We start from the raw sequence: 18,147 nt of genomic DNA, 5'->3' as shown, positions 1-18,147 counted from the left end.
ATGAGTAATGAATGAAATGGTGGAATAAAGAAAGTGGGAGGAAACGGGAGAACCCCGAGAAAACCCACGCACACGGTGTTTGTCCACCACAAAGTTCACTTGGCTGGGGCTGGGATCGAATGCAATTTTTCGACTGAGAATATTTTAAACTATAGACTTTTGTGAGATTTAATTTCGACATTTTAACATGTTTATATTACTGATTTATATGTGATTGTCTTTATTATAGTTTGGTATCATAAGAATCATAATATATTTATAAAGCTTCAATATCCTGCATCTCCATTCTTAGGCACATATATAAATCTATCTTCTTTAGAACTTTTGATACTGTAATTTACTCGTATTTGGCAATAAAATTGGCACAGCCGTTTACTACAATCTGCTATTAATTGAATAATATCATCATCATTTTTACAAGATTCGTTTTTCTCAGTAAGTTTTCTTACGAATTTACAAAATAAATAATATCTCATAAATCTATAACCTACATCAGAAGATATGTGGAAAGCAATCAATTCCTTCTTTATATATCTTCATTATAATGGTAATAGTATAATTAAGTCAAGTCTTGACATTGTTTATAGTTTGAAACTAAAAGAGCAACTAAGATAAGTATGAATATGTATTAGCTTTAATTATTAAAATATAGTTCAATATATCCAAACGAAGTAATTCTATTTGATGAAGTTTTTGTTTTAATCAATCCATATTTTAAAAGGTTAAAACAAAATAAAAGAACCAAGATAAGAACGTAAATCGTTATAACGAGATTTGGTAATGATGTATAATAATGCCAGAACATTAAACAATAAAATATTAAACATTTCACTTTAACGTCCCCTTTTCCACCAAATTCGCTAATTAGTTAAATAAACTAAATGTGGTTAGTATTCTCTCAATTTAAAATGAAATCTCACAAAGAACAATTAGGTTTCGTTAAACACAAAAGAATGTAACTTCGTAGATATATAGTTTGATGTTGAATGAAAACATATTTTCATCGTTCATCAAGAAATGTCCATGAACGCTAACGCTAGTACTAACAAAAGCATGTCAAATTGTAGTGGTATCGCTTCATATACTAATATTTCTAATGCTCCCTACAGGAAGAAAGTAAAGAAATATGATTTCCTTAGGTGATTTAATAAGTTTCAACTTTATATTTTTTGTTGCACTTTATTGCAGGTCAACTGCTATACCTACAAAACAAAGTTCAACGGAAAATTCATCATCAGTATCAACATCAACACCACCTCCATCACCAGCTACAAATCTATCGGACTCATCTTCACGGATGCCAGCAACATTAACAACACCCTTTGAAGTTCTGAATTTTACGGTTTACCGCCGAATAACACTTCGACCACCAATAGGTTCAGGAGATGATTTTCATTCTGGTGGAAAACTACCCATCGGCAATGGAACTTCGTTTTCTGAAGACTCTCACCTACCAAATGATATTTTGGCTCTCCCACTTATTCGAGATAAAATAGATGGAAGCACAACGGAATTAAACGAAAGTGATGCTGAACAGTTTACTACCACAGCTGCAACTGAGAACAAGCGTAAACGGTTCGATCCTTTATCAATGCATTCCTTAGAGCGCAAGGAGACATTTAGTTGGGGCAGTTTTTTGAAAAGGGACAAAAATAATAATAATTCTGGCCAGTGATAACAAAAGAATGCTTCCTTTTGACAACTTCAAATAAGTAATTAGTGGACAGTGGTGCGTGCTGTGTATAAGATTTAACCTCGAATTTCAGTTGCTATGTTCAATACACATCATGCATATCTGTATCACTTATTTTTATTAAAGACAAAAACTGCTGACTAAGGATCTTAGTCATTAGTGCAAAGTGTTCATACGCATGATAGATTTTTGCCTTGAATGCAAGACTTGCTTTAATATGCATGCTTATATTCATCATACACAACAGAAAATGCATAAAATACAACTTATATGAACTGATGTTTATTCTAGTGTATTATGTATTTAACGAAATTAAATATACGACTTTTTTATACAGTGGAAATGTTTTATTCTATATGTAATAAGCGTAATTTAAATTAAATCAAGGTAAGTAGTATAATACAATTGCCAAATTATTTTATTACTAATATATTATAAGTATATGAACTGCAAAGGTAGAAACCATATTTCAAGAAAGTACATGCCAGTGTGTAGTGTATTTGCATATTTCATGTTCTAATTAATCAAAAAATAAATCCCAACTTCTATGCAATTTATGAATTCGATGTGGTCTTAACTTAGGACATACGTGATAAAAGTCGTATGTAAAAACAAAATTATCACTTTAGAAGACTCCTGTAATCATCACGGTAAAGGTCAGTGGAGAAGAAATCTACACGAAACACTGGAAACTCAAGGCTATTTCTAACTGAAGTAAGGAACAGCCACGTAATTTAACTGGACAGTTTATAAGTCGTACGTTCACGAATTCGAATCTGGATATCGGTAGTATTTTCTTTAGCATTCGTTTTTTTTCTTCAAGCTAGACCTTGTGAGCGAAATCTTTATTCAAATGTAAAACAAAAGTACAAACAAAATAACTCTCCGAGAACTCAAAGTTTTTTGTTGTCTTAGGGATGAACATTCTAGCACTATTTAAATTTTTGTCATAAATTCCGGACTAAATACTCGAACTAAACTAAAACTTCCTGACGTTACAGCACATGAAAGGATATGGCCGACAAGATGGCGGATGTTCTTCTAGCTGTCTTCCAGTATATTGACTTCTAAGCGCCATTATTTTTAACTACTTGAATCCAAATCTGCAGTCTCCTAGTACTAGTGGCTTCCTAATTGCTTCATGAAGCTGAATCAACACCGAAAAATCTGTAGCTTTAATAGAAATAGAAGTTAGGGTTAAGCGCGGTAACCCCTCACATAACTGAGAGCATGTTCAGGATTGTTTAAAATAAATAAATATCGAAAGATTCCAAATAATTTGAAACAAGTTTGAAATGAAGTTATTAGTATTGAATCAACGTTATTAGTGACGTTTACTGTTGCTGCGTGAATGGTACTTGGTAATAAACATTAAAATAGAAAGCAATATTTATTGGATAATAAATTATGTACACAATATTAATATGGAACAGTATACGAGTGCTTTAGTATCGTAAGTTCTGAAGATGGAAATAGGCTATTGACAATTTTATTCTTTAGGTGCTCAAGAAATTACTCCAAACAATTCATGAGTGCGAGTGTGACATTTAGTAACTGTTTCTGCCCATGCTCTGTAACTTTGTTTCAACCAATCATACTTTAGATCATTTTGTTGCTGATTGTTTTCATAGCTGACTAAACATATACTTAGGTACAATAAAAAGTGAGATTACTCGCCTAAATTGGTTGGTTACTTCCCACTAATTATGGAACTCAGGAATTCATTTTCATCTCCCCTCTGCCTCTAAACTAATTTTTTAATACGTACAATTAAACAAGACTTGTAGTTTTTACAATATATATATATATATATATATATATATATATATATATATATATATATATATATATATATATATATATATATATATATATATATATATATATATATATATTTCTGCGAACTATGAAATCTAGTTTCGCACTCGCATTATCAAACACATTATAATGCCTGAAATAAAAAGTACTGAATTCATTAAGCGATTGGAGTTTATAAGATAACAACAAACTTTTTTTTTATATAGTTAGGAAGTTGAGTACGCAAATCTGGCACTTACTGCAATTCACATTCTTCAATCATAATGCACTAAACAGCTGAAACGTAAATCTATACACCCCTCCCAGGTGGTCTTCTGGCTACCGCGTGCCTTTTATGTACAAAGTCCCGGATTCGACTTTTGGTGGAAAATCCCTGAAATTCCAACGTATTACGATGGTTTGAATTCCACTTCACACTGTAGGGCCACGTCTTATATAGCTTCGATGCTGAAAAGGGACGCTAAACTTAAACAAAGACAAGAAGCGTATACCGGAACACTATAGTTTTGGTTTTCATATAATGAATGTGGCAAGAGATATAAAAAGGAAAATGCCAGTAATATTACAAGGATGATAAATCTATTTCACTCTTTTAACTGAGAAGAGAGATGGCTACAACGTGTTAAAACCGTTATGATTTTTATTGTTATTGTGTTCCAGAGCTTTGATTTAAAGCAGTGTTTAACAATATATTTTCGACTGTCGACTCATTTTACAGAATATTCACGACATCGTGACACACTTCTTTGATTTTCTTATTAATAATAACAAATTATAATGGGCCAGTATCAAAAATTCTGTTTCCTCCGAGAATCTCTCCTGACTAAATATATTGTACGGAGATATGCTAACACTGTGGCTGCAAGAAGAAGTATTAACTGATAGCTTCATGTACGTATCAACTATATGAATATGCACAACAAAACACAAAATAAAATTTTGGGATTATAAACGAAATGTGTGAAAAGAAGTCTCAATATGGAAAAATTCTACTTACCATCCGTTTATTACACCTTCTATATTCAGCATTGGAACTATCTTGAAAATGTACTTATTCCGGAGTTCACTAGCACAAATCGTTTTTCCAAGAAGGAATTGTATGGTTCCTTGCATAACCCATGAAGCATTACTTTCTCCAGGATGAACTCTAGCCGTCAAAAATACAACTTGTCGCTCCTAAAAAACAATTATAAATAAAACAAATGAAAAATCCTGTTTACAATCAAAATCAGCAGTATTAATTATTATAAAAGAAAGAAAAAAGCTGTTCAGCTCACAAGAAAGTTAACAGCACCCTCTACAAAATTACCCTCTAATATTAGCCCTCTCATCAAAAAAATGTTTATATATTAATCCTTTGGTCCTTAACGGCGCATATACCATGCAGTAGATTTGAAAGCACTCCATCATACAAACACAGTACCGTACAACAGTTTAATACTAACTACAGAGAAGGATGGAAATTGTGCTAATATATGTATAGTATTTCATTACTAAATATCAGTAACGTATTTGTTAATTTTTTAAAAAATGTTATTAACGAAAACAAACTGAAAATGGGATGAAAAGCTATATTGCAAGACTATTTACTGTTTGCCATGTTGTCTAAAAATACTGTAACTTTGGAGAAAAAAATTGAGAATACATTCACTGTGTTTTGAAAATAACTTATGAAACCACATATACATAATTTTGTTCGACAGTCACAGATCCAAGTCTGTCGTTCTACCGGGCGGCAGCAGCTAATGATGCACGATGCCCTTCCTATTCCATTAAATGCAACGTATAACCATCCTAAGTGTCCATATGGGTTTTATCACAGACTATATAGCTTCTTCTCGCTTCGACCAGAAACATTTTTGCACATCGTTGTCACAGGTTTTTCATCTTTCTTTACTTGTGTTCAACCACTTCAGAAATGGCTCGAGTTGGTTACATTTCAGTAGACATTCGCAGCTAGAAATCCGATTAAGTAAATGTTTTTGGAGAAAATCGTAGGTAGAAATCCGATTAAGTAAATGTTTTTGAGTCGGATCAAGTAGCACACAAACGTCGAGCTTCTTTTTGGAGCAAGCTTTCTCAAAATGGTTCAACACTGTTAGATAGGTCATTGGCGATGTCATAACTGTTTACATGCCGGTCTTGCTCGAGTTTTACCAGAATATCATTCATTCCATTTTTGCTATGATTGGTCGCCACTACGAGGACTATCTTGGACATCGAAATTTAAGGAACGAAAGCGACTAAACTTGTCTTTGGGCTGTTGCCTTAGATAACGTATCTTGCCTTTTTTTTAACTGGCCTGTGTTGCATTTGCGGCTTAATAGAAATAAAATTGTAAAATATTCCTCAGTGTTGTGGAAAGTTCAGTCACCTTCACGACGCAATACCTTACACTGATTACAAGAATTCCAACGTCTTTTGCAATCTATCATTTTCTACTGTCAGCTGTCGAAGGACGTCAACCCTGATTCGCTGCGACTCATATACCCTGAGATTTAGGACACTCATGCCATCTTGTGCGCAAAAGGTTCAATACTTTTTAGACTACTTAATATAAATGCTTTGGCTTGAGAAAAGAAGTGCATAAATTCACTTTCTATTGTCAGCAACAAACCATTCTTGTACATGCCATAATGAGTTACGTGAAAAACCTCCTCCTTGGTCTTTTTTTTCTTTAATCTCGCAACAACTTTGAATGTAAAGGATGATTTTTTCCTGATATTTGCATATCTAAATGTACTGAAACCAGCTAGCTGGGTAACGCCAGTTCTAAAGGTACTTCTTTTGTCATGTAACAACTAACACACACATTTTACCAGCTCATGAAAACTACTGGCATTGTTTTGAAAATTGCTTCAAACATGAATCTATCTAGCAAGCACATCTAGATTAAACTAAATGACCATCTCGCATAGAATCTAGCGGAAAACGATCAAATTAATCACAAAGTTTTTTTTATTTTTTTATTTTATTTTAATTTTTTTATTTAAGTCCTACGATTATGCTCCAAGGTTGAGGGAGAAGGAGGTAGTGATGATAATAATGATCGAAATGGTGTAATGAAGGAAATATGAGGAAACGGAAGAACCCTGAGAAATCCCAGTCACACGATGTATGTCCATCCTTTTAACTCACTGTTATTATGATCATGAAGTCCTTTATCGTGAGTTCTCGTAACATCTGGAAAAAGCATTGCAATTTTCAGTTGTCGTTAGTAAAGGAGCTTGTTACGTGCAATAAAGGAATATACCACAGACATTGCAGGAGCAAGCCCAGTACTTTCTTCAGCGAAGAGTGCAAATTTGAGAATATATTTGCAGATATTTATGTACGTATGTTTGTATAAAGCAGTCATATTTCTCTATATGCTGCAAAGTTTAACTTGGGATATCAACTTTCAAGTTCTGGTATCCCCATAATTTGATATTTCCACTTTTTTTCTTTTTAAAGAAACATACCTAGTTTGTCTATGACTCTCTGAAAGGAAAAATATTTTGAATATACTGCGTAATAAATGGATTGCTGCTTTTCAACAGTCCAAAACTAAGTTAAGAAATGAGGCAAAAATACATTGTATTTTACACGAGAAAAAAAAGAAGTATGCGCATTTTACACAGATCTTGTTTCTTGTTCCCTCATAACTTTTGTTTTATAATCTATTTATCTCAGGTTATTATTATTATTATTATTATTATTATTATTATTATTTATTATTATTATTATTATTCAAAAGCAAAATAAATCATCTAAGCATAAACATTTGTTCTCAGAGACATATAACTTAAGAATAATCCTTATATATTGTTCGCTAATTCAGTATATGTTTAAGTGGTCCTAAAGCTGACCAGCAGGTATACATAAATTGAGTTTTTGATTACAGTTACAACTTATAAGTACCAAAAGTTTGGTAAGTTTCTACATGTTTACTCCTCTCCTCCAGAGATATTTACCCCTAAAATTAGGTAAAAATGAAAAAATCTAGTTTTCTCTTATTCTCTGGTAGAAAACTTCTTCTCTTTGTATGATTTATTATAATTCTTAAAAACTGAGTCTGAAACTCATCCCCATTACTGCATAAATAGATAATATATACAATAAAGAGACGAATATCAGGCAAGTATGTCTACATTATGTTCGATTAGACTTTATGTTCAATTTATATGAACCATTCCATTAGTTATTCTCAACTAAACTATGCAACATTGTCATAAGTACCAACACTAGGTAGGATTTGTAACTTTCGACACTGATACATTTCAAATTCACATCAAGTATATTAATGAGAATAGTTAAGAAATTTGATGATTACATAATATAGTCGAACATTCTTTGCATCACTTCTTGATACAGTGTACTTTGTTTTTAGTAGTCATTTTTGAATCGTTTACTAGCGATAACATTATTATTACAACAGCAACATATAATTTTACTATGAACTTTACATATCTTTTGCCATATGTCTTTTAAATAAACAGAAAATAAGATTATTCTTCCCAGTTACAATGCAAACATTTCTAGTCAATATATTTCACGTATACAGTTACTGATCAGCAGGACCAAGACAAAGGAGTTAAGAAAGAAAGGAAGAAAAACGTTTAAACACATTAGGAATACAATAAGAACATATATGTAAAATGGTTAGTGGCACCGTATTCAGCATAGGAGGCCCCGGTTCGATTCCCGGTCAAAGCTCATGAGGTTCAGATCCACATTAAACTGAGGTACATAACTCATAAAGTCCTGGTGCTGAAAAGATACTTCGTACTTCAAGACAACAAACCAACAGCCACAAATGAAATTCTTACTATGAAGCAAAAATCTATCAGTCTGAGTAATTCTAATATCACGGGTTGCATAAACAACTAGGTAAAAATATATTGATATTCTTAATCCTTATTATAAACGGAAGACGCCTCGGTTCCTGTCACGCTAATTCTTAATAGTTCAAAATTTGACTGATTGTCGCCAGAGTGCACAAACTTTGCAGATAAACCGAAGGCTTAGGAGAAACAACTAGATAAACTACGCAGATAAATGTGGAGAACTTATGAAGACTAATCTGCCAATGTTGACATACAATTGGAAGATCACAATTCTTCTTTCTTCTTTTCAACACCAAAAAGGCCAATTCTTAATCATCCGGACTATTACGTGAATTTGATCATGCACTAGCTGATTCTTAAATATGTACTATCTAAAATGTAAACTGTTTCTGTTATTATTCAGCTGTGCACATTCCTTCGGAATTACAAACAAGCTTCGATCTGTTTATTATTTTACCTTCCTGGATAGTTTGTGCTTTTAAAATAATTAGGAAGTCCAGAAATAGGTGAAGAATCCTTGACGCTCTATACATTCATTGCTACTTGTTTCGTCATACATCAATATCACTTTTATGACATTCGTCACCTTTATGTACCTGAACTTGAAAGATGATCGATGAAAAAACATCCTTATACATCGAAATATGTTTTTGAATATTTCTAAGTGAACGCCAAACTATTTTTATACCACATTCCGTAACCATTTATTCAGTTTCTTCAATAATTCAGTAACACACTCCAAGTCATTTTCATATTTGGGAGCCTGAAAATTGAAAGTCACACACAACAGATGTAACATCATGACAAATTTCTAATGGTGTATCCATTTTTGAACTCTAATTTAAACAAAACCTCCAACTCAATTCTCAAATCATCCTTAGTAGAACATAATTTTAGAGCTCTCAAGAAAAAGTTTCCCAAATATTGGTTCTGGTTACATGGGAACGTAGAGTTAGTCTGTGCTCTAGAAAATTCAAGTAATCGTTTTCTTTCCTTCCTGTTTTTATTTGGATGAATGGAACGCAGTCACTGGTGCATCGCATGAGTTCACTATCATATATAAAGAAGAACGAAGTATCATCTACGTACCTACAATAACATGCGAATCTCAGTTTCAAGAATTTTTAATATTTCCGATTCATGATAGTGTAACATTGTTAGCTAAAGTGGAGAGCAGATTGTCTATTGCTAGTTCTTTTTATGATGTATAAAAGGACGAGTGTGAGGTATGGGTGTAATACGAGTATAATATGGTTAAACGTATTCTATAAAATACAAGATCAGAGGATGTATGGGACGCCAAGAATTCTTAAACTGTTCCTATACTTTCAAATTGTTTAAAAGTACACACTAGCTAGAAAATTAAAATAACAAATAGGTCGAAATCGCACATAAATGCGACAGCTTTGAAGCCTTCTTTATTACTACAGCTAGGTATTTTAGGTGCAAAATATTGGTTACAAAAGGTTTTAAAAAAAGTGCAAACGGTGTAGCCGGTTAAGGCAGTGAAAAATGCCGTTCCACGGATACCTTTGGTATATATATATATATATATATATATACCAAAGGTATCCCATATCCAAAGATAACTTTGGCCAAAAAATAAACTTCAAATTCCTTCGAATTTTAAAGTTATTATTGAAAATTCGAAAATCAAAAATTGTTCATACCTCCAAAACGACGAAACAAAATATGCGTATATTTTGCTTGAAGGGCCTTGCCGAAAACTAGAAACAACATATTTCCCCCTTCAAATTTCTAGTGAAAAGCGCGTCAAAAATATTCAAAATCAAATATTTTTGCTGTATGTTTGAGTGATTAGCTTCTATTTTCCACCATAGAAGCTGCACCAACCCACTATAATGTATATTGATCATGGTTTGATACTCGTGGTGCAACTTAGTGTAAAATGAGAAAAAACAAATTCGGACACATCTAGAAGATATGCAACCGGCGTTACACCATACATATTTTGGCAGATATCACAGGGATTTTTTACCCCTGGAAATCTTTACCTCCCTTTTCGGTTTCTGGTCCATTTCAAAGGAAAGTCAGAAGTGACGTTAAAAATTCATATCATTGATTGTGATCTCTCAGTGTATGGACTCACTTTGGGCAAGATCGCTTTAAATTGGTAAAGATTTGATAGGGGAGTAAAAATTTCCTAGGAAATTATTACCCCCCTGTCGGTTATTGGTTACTTCAAAGACAATGTCAAATATTACATTATAAATTGATATCACTCTGTAGTATCTCTTCACAAACACAGTCACCTTGGGCAAAATGGCTTTAAATCCGAAGATTTTGTAGGAGGTAATAATTTCCTGGGAAATTATTACCTCCCTGTCGATTTCTAGTTACTTCAAAAAGAAACTCAAATGTTCCCTAGGTTAATTTATACCTCGTGTTGGTTTTTGGTTACTTCAAAGCAAAGTCTAAGTTACTTTATATATTGATATTATACGTTCTTATCTCTTAATGGACGCACTGACCGTCGGTAAGATGTCTTTGTATCCAAAATTTTATAGGGGGCTTGTTTTTCTAGGGAATATATACTCTTGTATTGGTTCTGTGCTACTTCAAAGATAAGGTCAATTTTTTACATTATAAATTGATGTTATACATCTTATGTCTTAACAGACGCATTCACTTTGAGAGAGAGAGAGAGAGAGAGAGAGAGAGAGAGAGAGAGAGAGAGAGAGAGAGAGAAATTGCAATAACGTTGATTTTAATTGAAAGATGTGTTTTATGTTTTCAATCATTTATGAAACGAAATGAAATCTTTAGTTTTACGTCCCATGGTTATGCCGGTTAGGCTAAAGGAGACGGTGATGATGAGAAATGAATGAAATGGTGGAATGAAGAAAGTGGGAGGAAACGGGAGAACCCCGAGAAAACCCACGAGCACGGTGTTTGTTCACCACGAAGTCCACACGACGCGAGCTGGGATCGAACCAGGGACCCCAAGCACCGTAGGTGAACGCTCTACCACTAAGCTACCACGCCCCCTTCAATCATTTATGTTATAAACTGTGTAATAACAGTTATCAAAAAATAAATAAATAAATAAATAAATGAAATTTTTGAGTTTTACGTCCGACGGTTATGCCGGCTAGGCTAAAGGAAATGGTGATGATGAGAAATGAATGAAATGGTAGAATGAAGAAAGTGGGAGGAAACGGGAGAACCCCGGGGAAATCCACGCACACGGTGTTTGTCCACCAGAAAGTTCACTTGGCGGGTGCTGGGATCGAACCCGAAACCCCATGCACCAGAGGTGAACGCTCTACCACTGAGCCACCGCGGCCCCAACAGTTATTCAGATTATAAGGCAACTAATATCTAATATTTTACACTACAATAGGTAATATTTTGGAACCAAATTCTGCTTTCTCAGTTGCAAACAACAGAATTTAAAGATAGATTTACTTACCTTTGTTTCAAAAGATCGTTTATTCTCAATAAATTTTTTCTCCTACAGGTTCGACATTATCAAAAGATTCAAGTCGGGTTTCAAAATCAATATTATCCTTTCGACGTTACTGAATCCTAAAATCTCGTGTACTGGTAGAACAAATCAAGAGCTGCCATCACGAACGAAACTGTGAAATATTTTTTAACAGTGCAGTGTTTCAGAGGAAAGTTTATTCATCCTTTTTTATGCCAGGCCGCTAAGACGTAAGATTTGAATTGTTCTTCTTGAACAGCAGCTTATACAAATTTCTTTGATATAATAAGAAAATAATAGGAAATACACTCTTTGACACTGCAACAATCTTAGGACACACTCGACAGACAGCGAATCACGTGCAAAACTAGAAGAGCAATGATTTCCTAGGAAAATATTACCTCCCTATCAATTTTTCGAATATAAATTCATCTTGAACAAAGTGAGTGCGTCCTTTAACAGATAACACGGAATGGTATCTATTTATAATGTAACGTTTGATATTGTCTTTGAAGTAACCAAAAACCAACAGGGAGTATAAATTTCCCAGGAAATTACATCCCTATAAAATTTTCGTATATAAAGCCATCTTGACAAAAGTGACTGTGTTTGTGAAGAGATACTACAGAGTGGTATCAATTTATATGTACAATTTGGCATTGCCTTTGAAGTAACCAATAACCAACAGGGAGGTAATGATTTCCTAGGAAAGTATTACCCCCCCCCCCCCCTATCAAATCTACGGATTTAAAGCCATCTTGCCCAAACTGACTGTGTCTGTTAAGAGATACTACAGAGTGGTATCAACTTATAATGTAACATTTGAGTTTGTTTTTGAAGTAACCAGAAACCGACAGGGAGGTAATAATTTCCTAGGAAATTATTACTCCCCTACTAAATCTTCGAATTTATAGCTATCTTGCCCAAAGTGAGTGCATACACTGAGAGATCACATTCAATTATATGCATTTTTAATGTGACTTATGACTTTTCCTTTGAAATGACCAGAAACCGATTAGAGGGGTAAAGATTTCTAGGGGGTAAAAGTTTCCAGGGTTAAAAAATCCCTGTGACACCGGCACGAATACTGTCAGAAGTCAAAAATGGTCAAGTTCGAATTTCTGACTCGTCATGAATGGCTCTACATGACAGTACAATTCTCATAATCGTACCTCTTCGAGAAACCGCGTGAGAGCGCTAGTGTTGCTGACATTCGAACTGTTATTTAACTACTGTTATGTTTTTTGTTTAAACTGCGCACTGGTAATTCGAATAGTTTTAGTGTTGCTATACTAGGGCTGGAAAGGGAACACTAAGTTTCTGATACGTGTGCATCTGTTATGACGTACTTCGAAAGTCGCAGTTGCAGCCGCAGCATGTTCACGAGAACTCATAGCAATTGAAAAAGCTATTGTGGCAATGAAACTTCACAATATTGTTGACAATTTGGTACTAATCTTGGATGGAAGATATATTCGACACGGGAAGAGATCGAATAATGAGTATGAATGAGAATCATACCTTGGACAAAAAACTGCCTCTATATAAGCCATTTACTATTTATACTAAGACAGATTATATTGTAGATATGCTGGGGCCAACATATATTATTAGGATCCAAACGTACTAGCGATTCTCATGGCACAAGGTGATATTTATCGTGTGAATCGCAGCTTTTGGGATACAACTGAATATTTGAAAGAAAGAGGATTTACAGTTTTAATGCCTACACTGAAAGGTAAGCGCAGGTAATTGACAACGGCTGAGGCGAACTTTTCCCGCTATATTACAAACATTCGCTGGGTTGTAGAGGCCATTCATGGTATTCTTGGACAAGTATTGTCTTCTACGTCACCAACTGAACAACAACGGATAGCTTCTTATTGACATAAAACTTTTGGTAATCGTCTTAATTCTGATGATAGCCTCGACGAGGAAATTCAACAAATGGAATGACAACACATCGCAGAAAGCACATTAGGATTAGAAATAGAAGAGCATGGTTGGGACAGGTGTACACGTTCTTTCGCAAAAGTCAGATCTGTGGACATCCCCGACTTCCCGAAGTTGACAGAAAGAGACCTACAAATTCTTTTTACAGGTTCCTATCAGTTATCTCAGGCAGTTTCCTACTCGGCTGATATGATGAAAGAGAGCTCCTTTCGTGGCTAAGCGGTTAGGGTACGCGCCTTTGACGTGGGAGACTCGGTTTCGATTCCCGGCGGGAGCTCATGTGGTTCGGATTCCACGTTAATCAGTAGATCCACGTCTTATATAGCTTCACTGCTGAAAGGGACGTTAAAATCAACTCGACTCATGTAATGATGAATTAAGATAACAGCATCTCTCTCCATTTCCTGAAAGAAAATATCCACAGCGTAAAATTCGAGGTTAGATCTCGACATATTAGTAGGAAGACATACAGGTGTTACATTGGTTTTGTTCCAAGTACAAAAGGGCATTCGGGTCTAAGCCCGTATAATTGTGAATGTGTACATGGGAATCGAACAGTTTGATGTTGTTCATACGTTGTTAAAAACATTTATTACCTTTCACGTGCTCGATACTTTGCTAAGATTATTCGACCTACGGAGATTTTAAGCAGATTGTGAGTTGCTGAACTTGTCAGTCCAAAATTAAATGCACATAGTGATTAACATTGAAAGTTTCATATACTGTCCTTCATTTTCCTTGTAATGTTTTCTAATAAGGAAAGCCATTGCAAAAACATTTTGAATATTTTTGTAGTATCATCTTGTGCATTATAATATTTTGTACATTATATATGGATATACATTATATGTAGGGATAATAATCAAAAACGTTGTTTTCTGTAAATCACGATTTAAAATATTGGTATACTACTAACTAGTAAGACAGATTGAAAATCAATGGCACTAGTGCTATCACGCGGTTTCTGGAAGAGGTATGATTATGAGAGTTATATTCTGAAGTAGAACCATTCACAACGGGTCAGAAACTCAAACTCGACTATCTTTGACTTCTGAAAGTATCCGTACCAGCCAAAACATGTATGGCGTAACGCCGGTCGCATATCTTCCAGAAGTGTCCGAATTTGATTTTACTCATTTTATACCACCGAGAGTATAAAACCATGGTCAAGACATATAGGTGGGTTGGTGCTTCTTCTATGGTGGAAAATAAAAGGTAGTTACTCAAACATAAAGCAAAATATTTGAATTCGAAGGTTTTTGACGCGCTTTTCACTAGAAATTTGAAGGGGAAAATACATCGTTTCCAGTTTTCCGTATGGCCCTTCAAGCAAAGTATATTCATATTTTGTTTCATCCTCGTAACTTAAGTCGTTTCCGGGGTATGATTAATTTTTGATTTCCGAATTTTCAACAATAACTTCGAAATTCGAATGAATTTGAAGTTGATTTTCCGGTCAAAGTTATCTTTGGATATACGGTACCTTTGGTATAAATATGACAGCAATCCGTGGAAGGACACTTTTCACCGTCTTATCCGGCTACGTCCTTTAAATGTAAATATGCATACAAACAGACCAAAATTAATTACATCCTATATAAGAACTCAAATTTCACTGATGTGTTAAATAATTTGCCAGTACCCGAGTACAATCTTATTGAAGTCATAAGTCCAGAAAACTGTTAAAACAGATAACACTTCAATATTTTATCCTTTCTTCTTTCTCCAGCGAGGCTGCCTCTCTGATCACGAAGTAAGGATCTTGGCTATACGGTTAGCGTGCGCGTCTTCGGCACTGGAGACCCGAGTACGATTCTCGGTGGGAGCTCTTGTACAGTATTTCTTATTCCACGTTACGCTGCAGTCTACGTCTCATATATTCTCAGTGATAAACAGGACGCTCAAGTCCAAATCAACCGACTAATCAACCCATTCAGTGATTAAGTAAAAACATTTATATGTATATAAGCATTCAACAATACCGCTTGGTGATTTGCCAACGGTACCGATTGGCCAATTCGATGTTGCAACCTTTACTTTCTATTAAATACATTATGTCTAATGTAGCTGTTGTCATGTCGCACACACCTGGCGTTCCTTGTTTAATTACTACAGAAATAAAATGTGGAAAAGGAGCCAAAAAATGTTTAAAATAGTGCATAAAGATGGAGTCAATGAGAAAAGGTGAGAAAGGATGCTTGTATAGAAACAAGTGCAAAAATGTGCACTCAAAATACAAAATAAAAGTGTTTATTCAATGTTATCTTTGAAAGACAGCTAATTTGGGCATTTTAATAGAAAAAAATGACGTGCAGCACCTAAAATTTCTAGCTCTATTTATTACGAAGAAAACGTCCATGGCTGAATACTGTTACAGACAATTCGTAATTCAGATGGCACGCATTTGTGGATTCGCTAGTGCGCTGGTCATCAAGTTCAGGTCTGGATGACTAAGGACTGGATGTTTTGGTTATGAAAAGGGGGAGAAGAGATAAGTCTTTTAAATGAAATGAAATGAGATGAGATTTCTACTTTAACGTCCCACGGTTAAGCACTGATACTAAGGATTGGGTTGAAGATTATAATGAATGAACTAATGGAATGAAGAAAGCACAGTAGAAGGAAACACGAGAAACCTCAGGAAACCTACTCACATAGTGCTTCTTCACCACAAAGCCCACTTGGCACGAGCCGGAGTCGAGTCACGGACCACAGGCATTACGTATCCGAGGTGAATGCTGTATGTAGCATTGCTCTATTATGGTCCCATATAGGTCTTCAAGTGCAAGTCAATATGACAATCACGTTTTTTTTTTTTTTTTTTTTTTTTTTTAACATTTAACACTTTATTTTAATTTTGTGTTTCTGTTGCATTCCCTGATGTACGTATTTAATCGCGTAACAAACAGTAGTGCCATTACAAGTCCGGGAGTTCTCTATAATTGAATTAAAATAATAGAAACAAAATAATAAAATATAATACATATAAATATACACGCATAAGAGAGTTACGATAATCAAAAAATTAATCATCACTTAATAGATGATAAAATCAAAACCATAAGCTTTATTGTACTTTTTAAAAACCTATTTGCATTGGTAATGATGATTAGTACAGTTGTGTACTTGATATAGATGTTTCTTTGTGCTTCGCTTACAAATACAATATCTCCAATGCACAACGAGGAATTAATTTTCTCCACCTAAAAACTTATCTAATAAAACTAAATATATTGTATACAATAGTTATCAAATAATGGAAATCTGATTAAAACCGAGAGCGACCAGAGCTAACCTATAGAACAATTCTGATTGTTCATGAAACAAATGGATAAAAAGTCTGAATAGTTTCCAGGTCAGCGAGAATAAAAGGTGATATCTGCTGCGGAAGCTGAGCTCCAGAACTGACCACAGGTGGTCAATTATGTTGAGGTCTGGAAATTGGGTCAGCCAGGAGAGCTATCGAGATATTAATGAAACCATGCTCCAACGACTCCAGCAGCGTGAATTGGCGCATTGTAACCTTGCGCCATTAGTCAAAAATATCATCTGTGTTATAGAAAAACTAAATTGTCCGAATAATCACTGACGAAAATGCGTCCTGTAAGCATAATCAAAGGACCCATGAAATTCGGGAAATTGATATATATATATATATATATATATATATATATATATATATATATATTCACTGTTTGGCGATCTCTAACTGAAGCTTCTCTTCTGTCCAGTATCACTCTTTCCCAGTGTTGTTTGGGCATATGTTCTGTAGGTCGTCATCACCTTTGATACTGTTTCTTGCGACACACCGAACACATTGGCCACTTTAGATTAATCTATGCCAAGTAACCGCGCATCCCCAATTCGGCCTTTGAAACTGAGATGTCTCCAAGTTTTGCCTCCCCACCGTTTTACCGCTTCAATGAACACCTACGTTATATTCGTCTGATACTATATACTACCCCTAACTCACAACCAACAACATCTAGGTGCTGCACACGCATCCTGAATATCACCACCTACACATGTTACGTTTTAAGAAGTACACGTGATTACATTATTTTGATACTCACCTGTATATACTCTAATTTCAGAATGTATTAAAGTTTTCTACTTGTTATTATTAGCATTGCTATTGAACAGGCTTAATATACGCAATTTGGAGTAGTAGTAGTAGTTGTTTCTTCTTCTTCTTCTTCTACTACTACTACTACTACTACTACTACTACTACTACTACTACTACTACTACTACTACTACTACTACTACTACTACTACTACTACTACTACTACTACTACTACTACTACTACTACTACTACTACTACTACTACTACTACTACTACTACTACTACTACTACTACTACTACTACTACTACTACTACTACTACTACTACTACTACTACTACTAC

At 34.5% G+C, this 18,147-nt stretch overlaps 2 protein-coding genes across 3 annotated transcripts in view; one reads left to right on the top strand and one right to left on the bottom strand.

Annotated features, from left to right (window-relative positions):
• LOC145676887 (uncharacterized) overlaps positions 1-2,029 on the top strand; it is a 56,088-nt gene extending 54,059 nt beyond the window's left edge. Inside the window, exon 5 of one of the 2 annotated variants that reach the window (XM_081747671.1) lies at positions 1,189-2,029. In XM_081747671.1, the coding sequence (XP_081603797.1) occupies positions 1,189-1,675 (487 nt within the window). In that variant the 3' untranslated portion in view covers positions 1,676-2,029. The remainder of the gene's footprint in view (positions 1-1,188) is intronic. The other variant, XM_081747672.1, reaches the window with a different exon arrangement.
• LOC145679241 (cytosolic carboxypeptidase 1-like) overlaps positions 1-18,147 on the bottom strand; it is a 160,139-nt gene that overhangs the window by 137,660 nt on the left and 4,332 nt on the right. Inside the window, exon 2 of the mRNA XM_081749826.1 lies at positions 4,509-4,687. Coding sequence (XP_081605952.1) covers positions 4,509-4,687 — 179 coding nt within the window. The remainder of the gene's footprint in view (positions 1-4,508; positions 4,688-18,147) is intronic.

The sequence above is a fragment of the Thermobia domestica genome, chromosome 2 (genome assembly GCF_964235325.1).
Source record: "Thermobia domestica chromosome 2, izTheDome1.hap1.1, whole genome shotgun sequence".
Classification (NCBI taxonomy): Eukaryota; Metazoa; Arthropoda; class Insecta; order Zygentoma; family Lepismatidae; genus Thermobia; species Thermobia domestica.
The sequence above is the reverse complement of the archived record's forward strand: the minus strand, read 5'-3'. Positions and strand labels throughout refer to the sequence as shown.